The sequence below is a fragment of the Hippocampus comes genome, unplaced genomic scaffold (genome assembly GCF_001891065.2).
Source record: "Hippocampus comes isolate QL1 unplaced genomic scaffold, H_comes_QL1_v1.1 scaffold76, whole genome shotgun sequence".
Lineage (NCBI taxonomy): Eukaryota > Metazoa > Chordata > Actinopteri > Syngnathiformes > Syngnathidae > Hippocampus > Hippocampus comes.
In genome coordinates this window covers 428,790-448,469 of record NW_017805277.1, presented here as the reverse complement: position 1 = coordinate 448,469, position 19,680 = coordinate 428,790, and the positions used below count along the sequence as shown (strand labels likewise).

The 19,680-nt window shown below is 40.6% G+C and overlaps 2 protein-coding genes across 2 annotated transcripts in view; both read left to right on the top strand.

Moving 5' to 3' along the window:
* The window catches only part of bmp5 (bone morphogenetic protein 5), a 24,496-nt gene extending 18,408 nt beyond the window's left edge, over positions 1–6,088 (top strand). Inside the window, exon 8 of the transcript XR_002168319.1 lies at positions 6,078–6,088. The gene's annotated coding sequence lies outside the window, so the exon portion shown is untranslated. The remainder of the gene's footprint in view (positions 1–6,077) is intronic.
* Positions 6,089–6,390: 302 nt separating this feature from the next.
* On the top strand, positions 6,391–19,544 carry LOC109516115 (3-hydroxymethyl-3-methylglutaryl-CoA lyase, cytoplasmic-like). The gene is made up of 9 exons (XM_019870327.1): positions 6,391–6,730; positions 7,722–7,793; positions 8,198–8,305; positions 8,669–8,764; positions 8,906–9,054; positions 9,644–9,707; positions 9,799–9,987; positions 18,220–18,345; positions 19,434–19,544. Exons 1-9 carry the CDS (start codon positions 6,632–6,634, stop codon positions 19,542–19,544), a joined length of 1,014 nt encoding a protein of 337 aa, XP_019725886.1. The 5' UTR covers positions 6,391–6,631.
* The last annotated feature ends 136 nt before the right edge of the window (positions 19,545–19,680 follow it).

Here is a 19,680-nt window from a genome sequence, read left to right as displayed (position 1 = left end):
GCCCGAGTCTAACACTCCACCTCTGTGGTGTGTGTGTGTGTGTGTGTGTGTGTGTGTGTGTGTGTGTGTGTGTGTGTATATATATATATACACATATATATATATATATACACACACACACACAAAGATGAAAATTATTTCCCCAAATAACACAACTTCGGAGTCTTTTTCCGTTTTTTTCATTTTTTTTTTTGTCTGACATTTTACTCTCTTCAACCAATAATTTATTTAGTCTATGAATACTTTTTGGTTTAACTGTAACCTTTTCAGGCACAACTGTTATGAGGAACTTGATAATGTTATGAGCGACAAAGAAAATGGAACTCCACCGACAGAATTGAATTGTCTTGTCAAAATGCACACACGCATGCACACGTGCACACGCTCGTTTACTTTGTATGTATATTATACTATCAAACACTGTGATTCCAAAACCACAAAATAAAAATATACTATTTATTTGCAAAGTCATCCAAAGTTGTCTGCCTCAGCCTCCCTTGATAGAGCATAATTATCAGTTTCCATGAAATTCAAGGTAACATCATGGGCGCTTTTTTAGTGTGTGTGTTAGGGACGTGTGCGCTATCAAGGCGCTAACGGATGGGGGGTCTGTGTGCTCGGGTTGAAAACAGGCGGAACTTTATTTTCTTGCCAGCGCAAGTCTCGTGTAGCATGTTTGGTGCTGTCTCGAAACCCATCCGTGCGTTTCAGCATATGAAGCAGTCTCGTCCCCGACGCAGCTGATATTTTGGTGACAGAAAGTAGTCTGCTCTTGGCGTGAAAAGAGGCAAGCGCTCAGTGGTGGTTTAGTGGTTTATAATCTATAACTTCTGCAAATGATCACAGGTAAATTAAACAACTGTATAGCAGCCACCTTATCTATATCTATATTTATATTGCACTTAATTGAACGGTGTACATTTATTTTGTGAATGCAAACACTTTGTTTTTCTTCTTTCTTCTTTCTACCCACAATCTTGCTGCTGTAGACTATAAATTTCCCCACTGTGGGACAAATAAAGGATATCTTAATCTTAATCTTAAATGGCATTGTAACGTTATCAGGAAAATATGTAACATTAAGTAAATTGGACTGTTTTCCAAGACAGTGTGTGTCAATTCCAAGAGAGGTGGGCATTATGGCTTTTTTGAATGCATTTTTATTGTACTTATTTGTATTTTTATATTGTGCATCCATTTTCTATCGTTCTTTTCATCATTAGGGTTGTGAGCTGGAGTACACACGGTCACTTGGCAAGCTCATGGCACATTAAGACACACAACCATTCCCTCTCACAGTATCCGATCTTGCTCCCCCAAACGTTCCTTACAATTTCATGAATTTTTCCAGCACAAGGCTTCCCTGACCGACTGGCCATTTAAAGCAGGGCTGGGCAACTCCGGTCCTTGAGGGCCACTATCCTGCATGTAAATTTTTCCCTCCTTCAACATACCTGATTCAAATGATCATTTCATCAGCAAGCTCAGTCGAAGCCTGATAACGATCCTGAATTTCTCACCCCTGGTTTAAGCCAAGTGGGGCTCCCTTGGTTTCCTTGCATATTGGACCGATAAAAAGTCTTTTATGATCCAGTTGCAATGATAAATTACCTATGAGGTCCCAAATGGAGAAAAAAAAAAAAAAACACAAAACTATCCGCACACCAAGCTGTAAGCACAACGATGACAACTTGCATACGAAATGCAAATTTACATGATTATACTATTCAATATAATGTGAACATACCGTAAACCTCACATAAAGGTTAGTGACTTTTCGGCACTAAAAGCAACATGGGGATCCTCCGTGTGAAGATAATGTGTAACACACATGCTGTCTCCAAGGTTAACTGTGGAAAGTTGGCTGACAGCAGCAGCCTTCCGGAAAGAATGCTACAATCAAGGCTTTTCATTTTAGCTTGAAAAGCATCTGCGGTTATCTGCTTATAATGGAAATTCAATGAAATTTTATAACATATACCCAAGGAATGTTTACTGTCTTTGCACAGACTCTTGAACGTATGGTTCAAGTTAACTTATTCAGAATAAATGTTTTAGTTATTGTTGTATTAGGTTTTTTCTTAACCATTTCCTTTTTTTAACATGAATATATATATATATATATATATATTTTTGTATACGTCTGAAATGAGGATAGCTAAGAGCGTCGCCTCGTTTGTCCAAAATATTTCTACCTCCTCCCGCCTCGCTCCTCTGTCATTCTGAAATGAGCCACTATCCGCGGGATCATGTAAAGTCACACAAGAATATCAAAGATTCTTCTCACTTTCACAGAGGTGTTAATTAAATTCTGATATATATATATATAAATGAAAGGTGACACCAGTTGTTATCCTTAACCAATTCATATCGAAACAAGCAACGTGAATGGATGAAGTATGTAGAATTATTCATTTTTGTTTTGTTTCACTGCATTTCTGCATTGATTCCATCAGGCATGGGAACCCTTTTCTTATCAGGGGCCATTGCAGTTTGAATAAAGTTCTGAAATCGTCAAAATGCATTTATTTAAAATAACGAATATGTAGCATTTTTGTGTCAAATGATTATAATACGGGTTGTTCTTTTGCGGTTTTATTTGTTTTGAGAAAGGCATGAGGGTGTGGGGGGCAAAATTTAAGGATCTTGCCATCTCCGGCCCATTGGTTGTAGATACGCCACATCTGATTTAAACTATCATTATGCCACGCTGAAACATGCCCACTGAAAAGCACTGTTTTTAACATCTGGCTCCATTTTACGTTACTTTTTCCGGTTCAAAAACACAAACTAGTGCAGTTAAGTCCAAGATGTTTTTCAACAATGGCACCATTTTTGTCTTGATACACAATCAAAATGGATTTGAATTTGAACAATCAAGATGTGACAGAAGTCACCAAAATACTGGATTCAGCATTTAGGAATTACAGTGGGATCCCGGCATACTCAGTTTTGTGGAGTTTGTCTGAAAGTTAGCGCATGCGGCGAAAGTCAAGATATGTAAGCTAACTAGTATGGACAATTATTGGCCAATTGTGTCACTCAAAATGTTTTGAAGGCAAACCATTGGAATGCAGTATTCTTCAATGATCCAGTAAGTAGTCTGATTTCAAGGCAATCAGACATACATTTTCCTGGCTGCAGTCAAGGCTTTGGAAAGCACCTTGTTGAGTTGGTGACTGATCAGAAGAGCCCATGAACCGTTGAGTCACTTTTAATAATAGTATTGTAACTCAGGTTTTTATATTCAGCACTCGCCTAGATATCTCTGTAGCAAAAACTGTTTCCTTCATTCCTTCATTCTTCCCTCTGTCCTTTTCGAAGGTCACTCTCTCAGCTTCTTCGTAGTCTGCTCCCAGTCCCTTCCACGCTGGTGCTCTCTACTGGTGGGGAGTGGGACTGCCACTAATGCTCAACCCAACACACCTCAAGGAATAAAATTCACTTGAATGTGGCAATTGAATGGGTTCTTAAAGCAGTCATTGGCTGCCACAAATTTTGTTTGCTTGGAGTTTGAGATAATCTGCATAATTGACTTTGTTTCTCAATTCCATCTTTTACTTTTAAAGATCAGTCTGCCCTTCAGTTATATCTGTTTTATTTCAAATTCACTCTCTTGGTGTACAGTATAAAGGCCAAATTATGTCAACCTTTTAGCCTTCCAAAGTGTAGAATCTTTTTGAATGTCACTGTGAAACTGAAAAATGGATGCATTTATTAAAGATAAATCCCCTGTTTTAACAGGATTTTACCACCTTTCCTCTTTTATAAAGCTGACTTAGGTTTTTGACAAACGTGGATTGCATTCATTCCTGAAAGCCCCAGAAGGCCACTCGTTTCAAGTGACTCGCTGCAGCTGGCATTTGTCAAGATAAACCGGAGCTGCTGAGTTTCCTCAAAAAAGATACGTTAAAAGGCCAGTCAGGGTTCAGTGACTGATGCAATTACCAGTGGTTAAAAGGCCATACGGTATTTTAAAGTACCCAAAGGGCCAACATTTTGTCACAGTGGACACCCAAAACTACTAACCTATAGTTATTATGTGTTGTTTTACGGTATTTTTCAGACTGTATAAGTCGCACCAGTCAAAAAAATTCATGAAGAAGGAAAAAAAAAAAAACATATGAGTCGCTCCAGAGTATGAATTGCATTTTCAGGGTGGTGGGGGGCAGCAAGAACAGTAGCGCTCAGTCTCATACCCAACATACCCGTTCTCTAATTGTGGGTGCGTTCTGAAAAATGCACCGAGTGTGGGGGAACTTCGAGTATTGTTCAAATGTGCCTTTTGGTTTTATTCAGAGTGACGGAGCCCACTGAGTCAAGTAGTACGGATGAAAATGCTTCAGTCACGAGATACTGATTTCTTTATAACATAGGCAGCGTTCACAAATTAATGGGAGGGGAGTACACTCTGCCTGTCCGAACAGACACACTTGATTATACGTCTTAGGACCAGCCAAACTACGAAAAAAAATTGTGACTTATCGTCCCAAAAATACGGTACTTTGACATAGCATTGTTTTGCATACATGTGAATATTATATATTAAAAACAGACTTCAAGTTAGGTACGGCTACTGGAAAAAAATAAAACATATTGTGAAACCTAATAAAATTATTTCAACCGATTGATTTTTGGTCGCTAACATGAGAGGGGACCTGTGAAAATACGCTGCAGAAAATGAGTTAATTTAGTGCTGATTGAGACTAATAGAAAACAATGCACTATGTACAGTGTACAGTGACCTACATTAATATTTTGATGCCAGATACATACAAAAAAAATCATATGAATATATGCCTTGCTAGCTCATGTTAGCACACATACAATTGGAATGAATCCAGAAACACCAAAAAGAAGTCATTCACTGACAGCTGAGGCTGAATTGAAGATTAAAACCTGCAACTTTCACCTGTAACATTTAAAAAGTGAGATACGAAATGAAATGCAATGGAGATTTCCGTTTCATGATGAGAGGAAATCATGGGGTAAATCTTTTTGTAGATGGGGGTTGACACTGATAGACATCATGGTCGCCTCAGTCCCCTGAGAGGGAGCTCGAGGTCTCTCCTTGAGTGCACTGAAATGGTTGAATGCAAGGACTTCATTAAGCCTCTCTATTGTTAACATCTGGCTTGAGAAGAATGGCTCTTTCTCTGTTGATCTGGTTTAACAAGGGATTTTATTACACCATGCAGTTGACATTGGCAGTGGTGGCACGTCTGGCAATGGAAACCGCTCAACTGTTCAGGTCACGGGGGATTAATCAAAGTAGCTTGTTTCCGCGAAATGTTACATTTTCACCAGAAACATTGGGGCAAATGTTCGCCGAATCTTATTTCATCTCCAAGGTAAATCAACTGTTCTGGTAAAACACATGAATTAAACGTTTCCATTACCACGAATGCAATCAATACCAAGACAGGTAATAAAGCACTTGGAAATGGCTTTTTGTACAGGGTGTCCGTAAAATTTGGACACATAGGATAATTGGATATTCTTCATTTAATTCAACAGTTAATTCCCCCCCGTAGCTTAATCATGTTTCTGTCAAAGGAAGAAAGAGTTGACGATGACGTTAATATTACTTTATTACTAACTCAACGAGTAAGGAGTGATTGTGTCAAAATTGAAGGGATTGTGGATTTATCGTTTCCGAGTTCATAAACATTTTGCAAAGCCCAAATACATTCGCAGTGAATAAAAAGTTGTTTGAAGTTGTATGTATGTGTTCCACTATGTGCTCAGACACCCTGGAGTGGATGTCACTTCTGTCCCATCCCACTCCCACAGCAGAAAAGGCTCTGGCACTGTTTAAAAAGAAGAATATATCCTCTCCTATCCTGCTCCCAGTGAAAATAACTCCCACTCCTGTTCTGCTCCCATTCAGACAGACTTCCACTCCTGTTCCACTTCCATTTTGAAGGTCAGCTATAATAAAAATGGCTGCGCATCTGTCGTAGGGTTTTTTTGTTTTTTTTTTTTGTTCTACTGGACAAATCCCAGTCCTGTCTGCTCCTTGAGCTTTTTATTTTGTACCGCCCCGATCCCGTATATGCCAGTGTGGTGCTGAGCAGATTCATTTTGCCATAATGGGCTGTATCATAGCATAGGTATGTGTGGATATGAGCCTTCGCTGATGTCGTGTTGTTGATCCTCAGGCCAAAAAGTCATTGCTGCCAGATGCAGCCAAGTACAATACTCAATTTTACGAAAACAAATCAGAATTCGGATGAATTATTCAGATTTGTTAGTAGGCATGTCCAGAATTCACATTTGGCAATCTGAACATTGTTGCAAGTCATAGTCCAATGTGCAGCACCCTCTTTTGGTCTATTTTTTTCTTCATTAAAAAAAAAAAAAAAAAAAAGGAAAAAAAAAAAGACTGCTCCCACCTCCCCGCACATCTCTGTTTTGATCCCTTCCCAGCTGGGCGGTGGCTGCCATGGCAACTGCTGAATCATCCTCCCCAGTCAGCGGCGGTCCTCTAATTCCATTTTGGTTAGTAAGGCCTTGCATCATCCGGGAATATTAATCTTGATCCTTCCATTAGCTTTATTAGCTTTCGAACAACAGGGGGTAGGGCCGTTTAGTCTTGGGAAGTGAGGAAGCACAAGCAGCAGGCCTTCGAATGGGAAACCTACCCACGTCGGTGAAACACTGCCTGAGCTATGACCAACTCATCCAGGACTATCCGTGGCTGAGACGTTGGCTGCTGGAGGAGGCAGAGGTGGGTGTCCTTCTTTTGCATCTCATCTCCCTTGCTGCCCGCCACTTTAGAAACAGTCCTGCTGTGTTCGAATTGTATTAGCTTGTATTATTTGTGTATTTCTGAGTTCCCGTTCATTTTCTTTCGAGAAAAGGGGCACTGGGTGGTTAGAAGCCAAGAAACCACCAGATAACCCGCTACCTCGTTCCAACCCGCTCGATGGTTAGTGATAAAGTGTAGCAAAATGTCAGCATCAGCAGCCTATGGGAGAGCTGAAAATTAATAACCACAATTTAGAGTTGACATTTAAAAAATATGACAATTGATCCTGACAAAGAAACATTACATTTGTAGGAGTTTTTGACAAACCTGTTAGCATATAAAGTGAAACATACATTTTAAAGGCATTGAGAGCGAGACCGTAAAATGATGTTGTACCCCATATTTATTCTTTTTTTTTTTCATTAAGCTATCAAGCCAAGTATTTGTTTATACACCAAGCACGACATGAATGTGGCCTTCAAACTGTGAATGGGTAAGGTGTTTTTCAGCTTCTCTTCTGACAGCAACTGTGAAGATGTATTTAGTTGCTAACAAAATACGAAATCATAGTCCTAGCCTTACGCTAAGACTCTTGTGTGAAGGCTCTTGCCACGGGAGATTTACAGGAAATAAATGTGGCCAGTTAAAAAAAAAAGCAGTTGCAAGAGGCTGACACAAACTGTACATTAGATGGTTTGTTGAAGTGTTCATTTATGCCTTCACGATGAAGATGATTGCAGTTTTTGGTTCCAAACACAGAAATCCCATGATCCTCTGAATTTCCCCTGCGGTTCGTGTGGGGAACCGTATCTGACCTATCTTTCTGAGTGTTTTCTCCATGAAACATGGCTTTGGTTCCCATGCTTGACATGATTATAGTTACAACCGTTGGGTGTCTTCTGGCATTGAGGAGTTATTGAGAAAACAAATGCTTGGGTTATATTTGTCTCTTTTCTTGATTCTTCTTTAGACTGCTTCTGAGTATCCAGAGAGTGTGAAAATAGTTGAAGTTGGGCCCAGAGATGGACTCCAAAATGAAAAGGTATGCACCGCTACCTCTATTCCATATGCACAATTTATGTGTCTGTGTTGTCCTTAATGATTCTTTGAAACAATAAACCTTTTTTTGTCTCTCTTACATAAAACGCACAACATATGGGTTCTGCGCCGCGATTAACATAGCATATGTTTTACATTTTCTTTTGAAATTCAAGAAGAGAAAGGACATGGTTTCTGGCTTCGTTTTCTCTGCTTAGGATGTGACCATTGAATCGATCCTTGTTGCATGCCAACACTTTGACAGATTCTACCACAGCATCTACTTAAAAGAGACGGGCGATGTCTCGTGTCTGCAGGGTTCTTTTGAACGTGTGTTATGTTGTACTTCCCAGCGTGAATGGAATCAAATCCAGAAGGAGTAGTTTTGGGGTTTTACTCTCCCCCCAGGAAATTCTTCCGACAGGAGTTAAAATCCAGCTGATAGACATGCTGTCGGGATCAGGCCTGCGTGTGATCGAAGCCACCAGTTTCGTCTCCTCAAAGTGGGTACCGCAGGTAATAAGTCCGCTTGATGCGCAGCGAAAGCGTACCGAGGCAATTTGTAAAGCTCTCTTCCTTGTGTGTCTTGGCTTGCGTGGCCTACCTGCATCCCGGCTGGAGCCGCAGATGTTTTTCCTGAGATATCCTTTTAGATTCAGAAGGACTACATTTCCCGTCATAAATTGCATTTTTATTTTAAGAAGGACACTCAAACATGTTTTGTTCATTTTAAGGAAATATGACATCAAGCAACTCTGGCCTTAATGGTCTGTGCAGGGATGTGAAAAGCTTGACTGAGAATAATTTCTTTTCAGAAAGGAGCTCTGTTGACATGAAAGGTTTATTTTTATACCTTTGCGTTTTCCTCTTTTTGTTCAGATGGCCGACCACACTGAGGTTCTCACAGGAATCAAGAGAGCACCTCATGTTCAGTACCCGGTATTAACACCAAACATGCAAGGCTTTCAGGACGCTGTGAGTCACATGAATGCTTGAAGAATTGTGGTCAAAAGTGGTCACCAACTTCATGAATTTTCGTTCGCCATGCTTGTTATCGATGATGTGTAACACAGGCTTCAAAAGCCTTTTACAAGGCATTTTTGTCTCTCGCTCTAGGTTGCAGCCGGCGTTACTGAAGTGGCAGTGTTTGGCTCCGCGTCTGAGACCTTCAGCTTGAAAAACATAAATTGCTCTATTGATGAAAGCATGCGGAGGTTTGACGAGGTTGTCAAGGGTGCCAAAGCAAAAATGATTCCAGTCCGTGGGTTTGTACGCTTTCTATTTGTCACTCATGGGTGACCCAGGAAAAAAAGGCTTTTTTTTTTTTTTTTTTTGCTTTAACTTGAAGGCAGGTTCACAGGATAAATCTTTTTAAGATAGCAAATATAAAATCATGACCCAACAAAAATGTTGTAATGGACTGGGTTGATGTTTGCAGTAGGAGTGTTGATTGACTATTCACACAAGCAAATGGTGACCCAAAATGCATGCGCAGCTACATCTGCAAAGGAAGTTGCACAGCGACGCTCATGTTTTTTTTTTTAATATAATACAGAACAATGTGTAGTTTACAAGAAATATTTCTTTTTCAAAACCAAACACTTCCTCTCAAGACTTTTTCTCACCAAATTCCCATTGTTAGAATTGAAATGTTACGTAAGTCCTGAGCAGGAATTAACGAAGTAACCTCCACTAAAATGTGATACATGAATTAGGTAACAGGACAAATTGTTGGGGGGGGACCTACAATGCACAACATTTATCCCACACCATTTCAACAGCAGAAATTAAGACGTCAAATAGCTTAAATAAGGTTTTTGTGTGAATAATTTAATTGAAGAGGTACTGTTACAGGTACGTTTCCTGTGCCCTTGGATGCCCGTACGAAGGACAGATTGATCCATCCAAAGTTGCCGAGGTTAATCTGGTCGACTATATACTGTAGATTTCGTGGATCCATTTTCTGTATCCTAATTTTCTCCCCTTCATCTTATTCCTCCTCTTCTCAGGTAGCCAAGAGATTGTATGAGATGGGATGCTACGAGGTCTCCCTGGGGGACACCATTGGCGTGGGCACTCCAGGTTCCATGCGTAAAATGCTGCAGTGTGTCATGAAGGAGGTTCCGGCCAGTGTTCTTGCAGTTCACTGCCATGACACATACGGCCAAGCCTTGCCAAACATCCTCACCGCACTTCAGGTGAAAACTCACAACATTCAGAGTCACATATTGTACGTTCATACTCAAAGACATTTTTTTAAAATTGATTCTGAAATACTTGCTGGGGTTGTTCTGGGAAAACTTAAAAAGTGATCACATAAAATGATGCAGCAGCGATCACAATGGTGATAGATTCAACCGTTGATTGTGCTGATTGTTAAAAATATCAAACAAAACATCACTCATTGTTAGATTCATTCCAGATGTTTTTAAGTTGAATTATCACTGTTGTTTCTAATAATCATAGGACAAAGTGGATCTTCGTGTTTCATAAATATTAGCTCAAATCATGTCTTTTTATGACACTTTCACATTCACACATGGGTCATTTTATTAAAGAACAAAGCGTTATTTTTTTTGTTTTGTATTTTTAATCAGCACGTCCTGCTTCCTATGCTATATTGGTATTTTACAGAACAGGATAAAAACCTCAGCTATGTGCAGTCGGTAACAGTGCCACAAAGTCGTTTGTGTTACTATTTATTTTTTGTTCACTATTCACGGAGCTCATTCTGCTATCTGCGGCGTTAACCAAACTCCACCGCCTCATGGAAACATTGCTATAGTCAATGTAATTACAGCTACCTCGTGGTACCACCTGTAATTTCTTTTTTTTTCTTCAGGGTATAAAAGGAGGTGTCTATTTGTGGTGAGGCGTTTATTTGTACAAGTGGACGACGTACTTGGCGGCTAATTTAGCCGCTATGTCAACCCGAGTGGGGACCACTATTCGAGACAATATCGTATGCAATATAACTCCCTGTAGATCCATGACATTGTCGCTGTTTATGACATGAATGCATCCTCTGTTTAGGCAACTACGCAGGAGGCACAAAATCTGTGCATGGGTTACAATAGCTCACAGAAAGCCAGGAATTGTCCGTCAACAGCCAACAGGGGAATTAAGTAATGCGATCTAAATGTCCCCGCTTAAATACAATCCTGAAACTACAATGAACGTACAAAGACTTCCACAGGAGAATAAAACGACCATGCACGGTGGTAGTCAAATGCCGCATAGCCCGATGGCTAACAGGAGGCTGTTTAAGTGTCTGGCAGTATTTTAAACAGCCTTCAAATTGATATCAATCCACAGGTAATGCAGGCATGGCCGTATAAGTTCTTTGGGTCACATTGTCATCACACCGAACGCCGCTCAGTGAAGGAGAGGCGGGGGGTCGGCAGATGTGGTGGGTCACAAAGGCTCACCTATTCACTGTCTGTTGTACAAGACAACTGAGAGCTCGGAGGATAGAAGAGCCCTGAGGGATTTTGGGGGTGGGGGGATCCTAACTCATCTATGGCTCTCCTGACAATGCTGCATTTAAATGCAGCTGGAAAATGATCCTTTCATCCGTTCTCTGCCGCGCATGTGACGAACGGTGGTGCAGCTGCAGGAACAAGCTTTGCCGTCAACTTATTTCACTGGGCAGTAAACCATTCATTTTAAGTAATGCATAGCAAGTAGGGATTTATTGCCGTTTCATACAAACGCGCACAAATTCCCATAGCATTTCCTCACTATCATAATGTAGTTTTAAAATAAGATGCCACTCATTAAATATGATTGGCTCTTTTAGGTTTTTCATCAAAGTAGCCACACTTTAACTTGTACTTTTCAACTTGGATAGTGTGGTTGAAAAAAAAAAATAACAGAGGGAGGTAACCTTCTTGGATTATATTTAAAACGATTTATCTCAGCATCGCCGTGTTCAATGAAGATAATAGCAGCTGGGTCTATTTAGTAGTCAACCATTTGCTCACCTATAAATAAGATGGAAATGAAAGATTTTATCATATACCTTTTCATTAGTGTGTGTCAGAGGTCCACACCACCAACCGGGAAAGAAATGACTTCCCCCAGTGCTGTCAGCCCTGAGTCATCTCTTTTGTTCCTGATAAAAACATTCCTTAGCCTTTGTACCTTTTTTTCCCCCCAAAGTACCAAGGGGTTGCAGGGGGCGGTGCAGCTTTGTTCCTGCCGCACTCCTGGCAGTTCACACAATGACAACTTAGGTACTTTGATTTCACAGCCATGGCAAACAAAATGAGTAATTCTTAATGGGCAGTATCTGTGTAATGCGAACCTTAATAAGGCTTTAAACTAACATGGTTATAATTAACATTTTTACCATCCATACGAAACATTGTCAACATATCAACATGTCCATCCATCCATTATCCAAACCACTTATCCCATGGTTCAAATTTTTAAAAAATCACATTACTACAATCTGAGCACAAGACGACAGTGACTCTTTATAGTGCAAATGTCTTCTTTAACCAGAGTGAGTTTCTAACTTAAAGACATGCGGATATGTTCTTCTTCATATATATCTAACCCAAAAATGAAATTCAGCCCATCAACAGACTGATTGTAAGAACTGAGAACGTACAATGGAACCTCAAGTTAGGAACAGCCCTTTTTTGCAAACAATTCAGGTTATGCACCAAAACCTTTGATTGTAGAAGAATTACCTCTCAATGTATTATTTTCGACATAAGAACGGTCTTGGCATGGACGAGCGGATGCGTCTATCTTGTATATTCTCATGCTGCGTAAACCACTGGCCACGTGCATAAGGCGTTGCAATAAATTGAAAACTAGTTGTATCCTTCAGCGGCATGAGGCGTAAAGCCATTGCATATGTGCATATGTGGGCAGATTTTTCACCTCCGCATCCTTGATCATCTGATCACAAATCTAATGCCGGTTGCATTTGGGAATGATCGGATGAAAGAAGTCCAAAAATGATTTCATTTTCTTCAACAAGAAAAAAAAAAGATTTACAGTGTGCAGTGAATACTGAAATGTGCTGTCTCTTTAATTTTGCTTTCTTATCTAAGCATGCTGAACTAATTATAAGGAAATGACAGCCAAAAGGTCTTTGCGCAAGCGACGTTCGCACTGATCAATGAAGATTTTGACAGTATTTCGTTCGTATTCGTTGGCAATCACCGAGATGTGTAAATGGAGGAGCAGTTCATCGGAGAGCCAATGATATGTCTAACACTGTGTGAGTAGTTTGGTTTGATTATGAAATGGTTAACTTGTCTTTATTCTTGTGTCACAGTTCGGAGTGCCATAAGTTTACTTCAAACCTTTCACTCTATATACCTCCCAAAAGACCTTCATTCATTGTACATTATTCCCCATTTTCCTTTAAGCCAACAGCATCATGGAATGAAGCGTGACGTGCCATCTCATTTTATTGTATTTCCTAGCGAGAACGTGTTCCAGGAATTGATTTTAGTGTGACTGAGGTGTGCTTACTCGTGAAACTCAGGAAGCCGTGTCAAAGAAAACTGATGACACAGTTCATAATTTTTCATTTTTAAATAAATCACAAGGTGGAAATATAATTTATTTAGTCTTGTAAAAGTTTGTTTTGTTCTGCCAGTGTCTGGGCTTTGCTTGGTGACTGTAAGCTTATTTATGTTTTCCAGGAAAAAAGTTGATATATGCGTCGGCCGCAGCTACGTGACAGCCTCTTTCAGCTTGCCGGTTTATGTAGCTGTGGGTAAAGCATCACTGCTTCATATCATGCCATGAATATGCTCTCTCTCTCTCTCTCTCTCTCTCTCTCTCTCTCTCTCTCTCTCTCTCTCTCTCTCTCTCTCTCTCTCTCTCTTCCTGTCTCTCTGACGCACGTGTAAAACCAAAATGGGAGCTTGTCCGTCTTGAGCCTCGTCAAGTGCGAGTGTAGAATATCAACAAGCGAATCCGAAAATCATGCCTGTTTCAGAATACACTGTGTCTTTACACAGGAATGTATTGTTTTCATACAGCCACAGCTCGGTCAATATGGCTTTCTAATGCCGAGTGCACATCTGGTTTCTGGGCACAATGAATCTTACCGAGTACTGGCAAGCCCGAATTGCTGACCACCGGTTCTCGCACGATTAGCCTCCAAATGAACAAGGCACACCGCTGAAGGGTCTGTTTTGTTCCTCTCGGAAACCGTACGCCGAAGACCCCCAGCCCTGCGTGCTCTGCAGCTGCAAGTGAGAGGATTGGCATGGTAGATTACAACTCTGTGTTTATACAACACAAAAAATCTGCCGAGTACAATATCCTGCTCTGGCTTTAACCAAGGTCTGGAAATGTCATGCACTGAACACACCAAAGTTGAGACCCCCCCCATCCCGCCACCTTCCACCCCACCTCTACCTCTTGCCTTGCCAACACAAACAGCAATTACGGCGAGTTTAGACAGCCCCTGAAAGAAGTACGTTCTTGTCTTTTAATTTTGCTTGCTTGATCCTTCTCCGCGGGGTTAAAGTCCTTCATGACCCAGTGCCACTGAGAGTATCAGTGTGTTAATTTTGTCTCCCTGTGGGATCCCCCTGACATCTGGCTCTGCTGCGGAAGCTGGAAAACATCTTTCATATTCTCACGATAATACCCAGGACATGTGGAAAATATCCTGAAAATATTTGGTGCGTCATCATTTTTTTTTATTGAAAATGGGGCATTCGAAGTTTTTCATTAACACATCAAGCCAGATTCATTCTTCATGCAGAGTCAACATTAGATTTGGGGTCCTCGTGTTATGGTAATAAAGTTGTTTGTTGCTAGCCTTCCAAAACACATCATTAAATGTCATATGGAGGCCAGACATTTGGAGTGGTTGCTGATAATAAAACAAAAACAGAACAATAATGATGATTTGCAGCAGCGATTAAGTCAACAAAAGAAAAAACTGATGACACGTTTTACTTTGGAAGCACAGTGGATGATGATAGTTAGCATGTCTCTATGTTTCACTTGATGAGATAGTTACTCCAATCTCCATTAGAACTGTCTTTTGAGTTTTCCCCTTGTGTTTTCTCCACATTCAACTGTAAAATTTCCTTTGGTGTGAGTGTGAATGGTGGTTTGCTATACTGTGAGTACTTTGTGATTCACTGGGGACCAGATGTCCGAAGTCACCGACCATAGTTTCCATTTACTCATGGCCCTGAAGAGGAAAAGCGAAGAGGATTAGCACTGACAGTATTAACAATATGCTTTTGATTGTGATTGGATAGTTTGTGGTGGTGCAGAACTGCACTTCACCTGGCAAGATGGCCTTACTTTGCTACATGAAAGGGCCAAGCTATTACACAGAGCTGTGGTGTGGGGACATGATGCACGCTGTATAGAATGGATGAGTGTGCACTACTTCACAATTTCGGCATCGTTTTGACAATCATATGCATGGAGGCAACATTTTCTGATACATCTCTTTCACCGGATCTCATTCAGTTGTGCAAGTGTGCCTGGCTCGTGTGTGTACATTCAGTACAGTCTACTCCCTCCAACACTATACAACGTATACGTGTTAATGTGCATGTGCTACGACGATTCTAAATTGGGCACATTTATCCTGAAGGGATCAGGGAAATAACGCATGACAGTAATGATTATAGTTTGCAACACCGGCACATTTGTGTAGTAATATTATAACTCCTGTGTTGTTGGAACAGAGTAAGTGGACACCCTCTTAACCAAGGCAAAAATGTCTCCTAGATGTAGCACGGACAGGACAGAGTAGTGCTGTGAAAACATGAGTAACCAGCGGAATCAGAACCATATGAAATGTCGCGCTCCATACCGAGAATTTGCACAAGGCTATTACTATATGGCACCGCTGCCAGACGCAGACAAAGAGGATGACTAAGCCGTACTGAGGGACTTTCTGTGCATGCTCATTTTCGATGCTGCAGTCCTCCTAAACAGTTGCAAAGCACCACCGCAGCCTTGGCAGGGAGCTGCATGTCGTGGCAAACTATCCAACTGAAGAAGGATCTTTGTTCAGGAATTTTACCTGAGTAGAGACAGGGATGACAGTTGTGAGTATGTCTGCTGTGGAGACAACCAGGCTCTGTTCGGTGACACCGGTCCACATCCAGTTTGTTAAAATGTCATTTTGCCCATTGGTTCGAAATAATTTTAAATCATTTATTCCACAGCCGAAGTCTTGTGATAACAGGCCAATTCAGAACGTCCGGTTTCGGATGGTCGAAAGTGAGTGACTCGTGCTGACTGGAGGACAGCAAATGGCTACTGAAACAATGATTTAAAAAAAAGTTGCATTTGGAGTTGCGCCACAAGATATGCCCATTTTAAACTTAGTGTCGTGGCTCCCCATGTGATTCAGGATCGATTTTAAGGTTCTTTCACTGGTTTTGAAGTTTCTTTATGTTCTTGGGCCTTTCTAATCTCTCAGAGCTGTGAACCCTTGTGTTCACAGAGGTCCTCTGGCTTTTCACTCATTCCTAAGGAAACACATACTCACAAAAATGCATCGTTACAGTTTTGAAACAGCATTGCCGGCGCACCTCAGGGCTGCATAGTTCTTGCTTTGAACCGGCTCAAGACCCACCTTTTAAATTATGCTTGTAACTAATACTTAATTGTTTATTTACTGGTACTTATTATTGTTTTATTATGATAGATTATTAAGATCTCTACTTTATATTTTCAATCATTTAATTTCTCATTGATTTTATATTTTCAAATATCATTTTGCATGTCTTCATTGTTGTCTCCGAGGGAAGCCTCTGCTGGGATGGGCTGTGGCCACGGTCCTGCCTCATTAGGTCGTCAGTCATCATAGGTGGCTACAGATAGGCCATGACGCTGGGGGCTTCGTGCCGGTGTTCTTTATGCTCTGTACCCAGCCTTAGATTTTTGTATCATTATTTATAATTTGTATTTGTGTGTGTGTGTGTGTGTGTGTGTGTGTGTGTGTGTGTGTGTGTGTGAGTGTGTGAGTTGCATTTTTTTGTATGAAAAGTCAGGGCTCCAGACCAAGGTTATTAAGGTTAATAAATAAATAAAGTAAAAATAAAAATCTTGATGAACAAAAATTTATTGAAATGACATCTAAAATGTATTTACAGTGGGAACTTAAGGAACAATGGTCCTTTTTATATACAGTTTGAGGTGTGTACAAAATGTTCACAGAAAATGTACCTCTATTTATGTACTATTTTTGTTTGACAAATGTTCTTGGCACGGACGAGCAGTTGAATAAATTTTGTAATTCGCAACCGTCACTGGCAAAACTAGTGATACGCTTCTGTGGCGGATGGCGGAAGCAGTTACATACATAAGCAAAGTTCCACGTCTGCATTGTTGATCATTCAATCACAAATCTTTCATTTGACAAATACTCCATATATTTAACAAACAACTAAAACTAGCACTAAAGCAAAAATAAATAAATAAATAAAACGTAAACATTTTTGGGAAAAAAATGATTGCTTGATTATGACTGTTCGATAGATGGATTGACTGAGAGTTCATCATCACCGCATATTTAGCTTTAGGAAATACCAAACTGATTAGACTAAAGCGTGCTTTCCATTTCATCATCAAAAGAATGCTCTGCGCTATGAATCCGAGCAACAGAAAAGACAAGCTATGAAGCGATCAAAGCCTTCGGAGGAAGATAACAAGTGAAATGGACCATTTACCTGAGCCTAACACACTGTAAGTCAAACAGGATCAGGAACCAAAAGAATGACTCAATACTAGTCGATAGGCTCATTTACATTTGTTACGGTGGCTTGCTAGCCTTTGAATTACTGTTAAGTGGGTGTACCGTGACCAAGGGTCAAGCCTTTCATTTATGACTATCTCTTCATTTTTTTTCTATTCTTTTTGTGTCGCACAAGTGTGTTCGCTACCACTTTTACATTGCAGTTATGCTGGCCGCCCCTTATCCTTTTTTCTTTGCCATCACATGGTACCTCTCAATGTTGACCTGACACTACCCACCCGCCCCCTCCCCCGCCACCCCGATAAAAGCAGAACACATTACTCACTGAACTAAAGTCCCATGTGATGCATGATGTTTCCATAGCTGCCATGCATAACGTCATGTGAGGTGATATTCCTTACTGCGCATACTACTTTGACATGCCATGAACAGCAGTTAACTCGTGGTTGATTCTATAAGACAGTTGCTGTCTTTCGTTCCATTATTTTCTTTGGAAAAATTCCAAACAAATCTTCACAAATGGAAGTTGCGTGCCTCATGACGCCTTGATAACCCATCAGTGTCTCCTTTGTGTTCTTGACAGCTTGACGCCTTGGCAACATAAATGACTTGTAGCACCTTGGATGTGGAAAATATGCAATCAGTACAGTAAATACATTAATGGACTGTACATTAAAGCCGAGAAATGGGACTTGTATTGTACTGTATTTTGCCCTTGCAGATGGGAGTGTGTGTGGTGGACTCGGCAGTGGCCGGCCTGGGTGGTTGCCCGTACGCTCAGGGTTCATCTGGCAATGTGTCAACAGAGGATGTTCTCTACATGCTCCATGGCATGGGCATCCACACTGTGAGTGCGCACACTCCAACAGACCTGCTGTAATTTATGTGTCCGCATTTCCAGCACAGTGGCCCGACTCATACAATCTCCCAGAGTCCATTTACGTAAACATATAGCTCTGCAAACATACTTTTCTGTCAGTGTTTATTTTATAACATCAGTGGTTTTGCACAAGTTCATGCGCCCACAGTATTGGGTGCCCTGACCCATGAAGTATTTATTTAACAATCTCTACCCCTGCTGGTGGAACTTTTTCACTACAGGTGGGATGCGGCGCTTGTCGACTGCCAGTCATGTTTTCGTTGTGGCCATTTCCACTGCAGAGAGATATTTGAAACAATATTTTTGACCCTTTTTCATTTGTTGTGGAAATATTTCATATATACGATTCGATTGACGTTTCACTTGCCTAATTCCTAATCATGTGTGTGATATCTTTCAACTGACATATTGTGTCAACGTATACCGTAAAACCAGCATTCAAGTGTCATGTTATACTTTGATGGAACTGTATTATACATTTGAATAATGTCCCAAATAATGTCACAAAAAGTAGGCTACATGAACTGAAATAATTGGCTCGTCTAATTGTGCTCACAAATTGGCTGTCTCTGTGTGACATCTGGGCCTGGTCAGTCGATCACCAAGCTATGATTCTTTTGTAGGAATGGCTACAGGTGGATGAACAGGTAAATTGTACCTTCTACCATCGAGTGGAAGAGTGTTAAATTGTTGTGCCTCTCATTAAATAGCAATGGCAAAGATAGATGAACAAAGACACATTGTTTATCGGGAATTCATGAATAAATAATCATATTGGGGCTCATTAAGTTAAACTGGATCATTTCCCTTGGCGTACCTGAAGAGCTCTGACAGTGCGCCATTTTGCTGCGTTACAGTTGGGAACGACTCGTTTCGACAACAAACAAGTTGCGAGTGAATGAGTGATCAGTATCTCGGCTGGGTTGAGCTGTGCACTCCACCAATAATTCATTCCACACGAGCCACACAATTGTCATCAATCCGTTAAATAAATGATGGATTATTATCCCCAATATTGAATTTGAAAGTTAATGTTTAATTATCTTTTTTTAAAGGGGGTAAACCTGGCCAAAGTCCTGGAGGCAGGCGACTTCATCTGTACTGCTTTGCAGCGCAAGACAAACTCCAAAGTTGCTCAGGCAAGAAGCGGGATGCCGCGATCTTGATGATTGTTTTGTTTTTTTCCCCCCAAATAAATTACAAAATGTTCACAGAAAATGTACCTCTATTTATGTACTATTTTTGTTTGACAAATGTTCTTGGCACGGACGAGCAGTTGAATAAATTTTGTAATTCGCAACC

What these genes read in the sequence shown, in the direction of transcription:
- LOC109516115 (XM_019870327.1), top strand. Translation starts at nt 6,632, where the DNA reads ATGGGAAACCTACCCACGTCGGTGAAACACTGCCTGAGCTATGACCAA. An exon ending in GGCTGCTGGAGGAGGCAGAG is followed by an intron (nt 6,731 to 7,721) that starts GTGGGTGTCCTT and finishes ATTCTTCTTTAG; the next exon opens with ACTGCTTCTGAGTATCCAGA. An exon ending in CCTCAAAGTGGGTACCGCAG is followed by an intron (nt 8,306 to 8,668) that starts GTAATAAGTCCG and finishes CTTTTTGTTCAG; the next exon opens with ATGGCCGACCACACTGAGGT.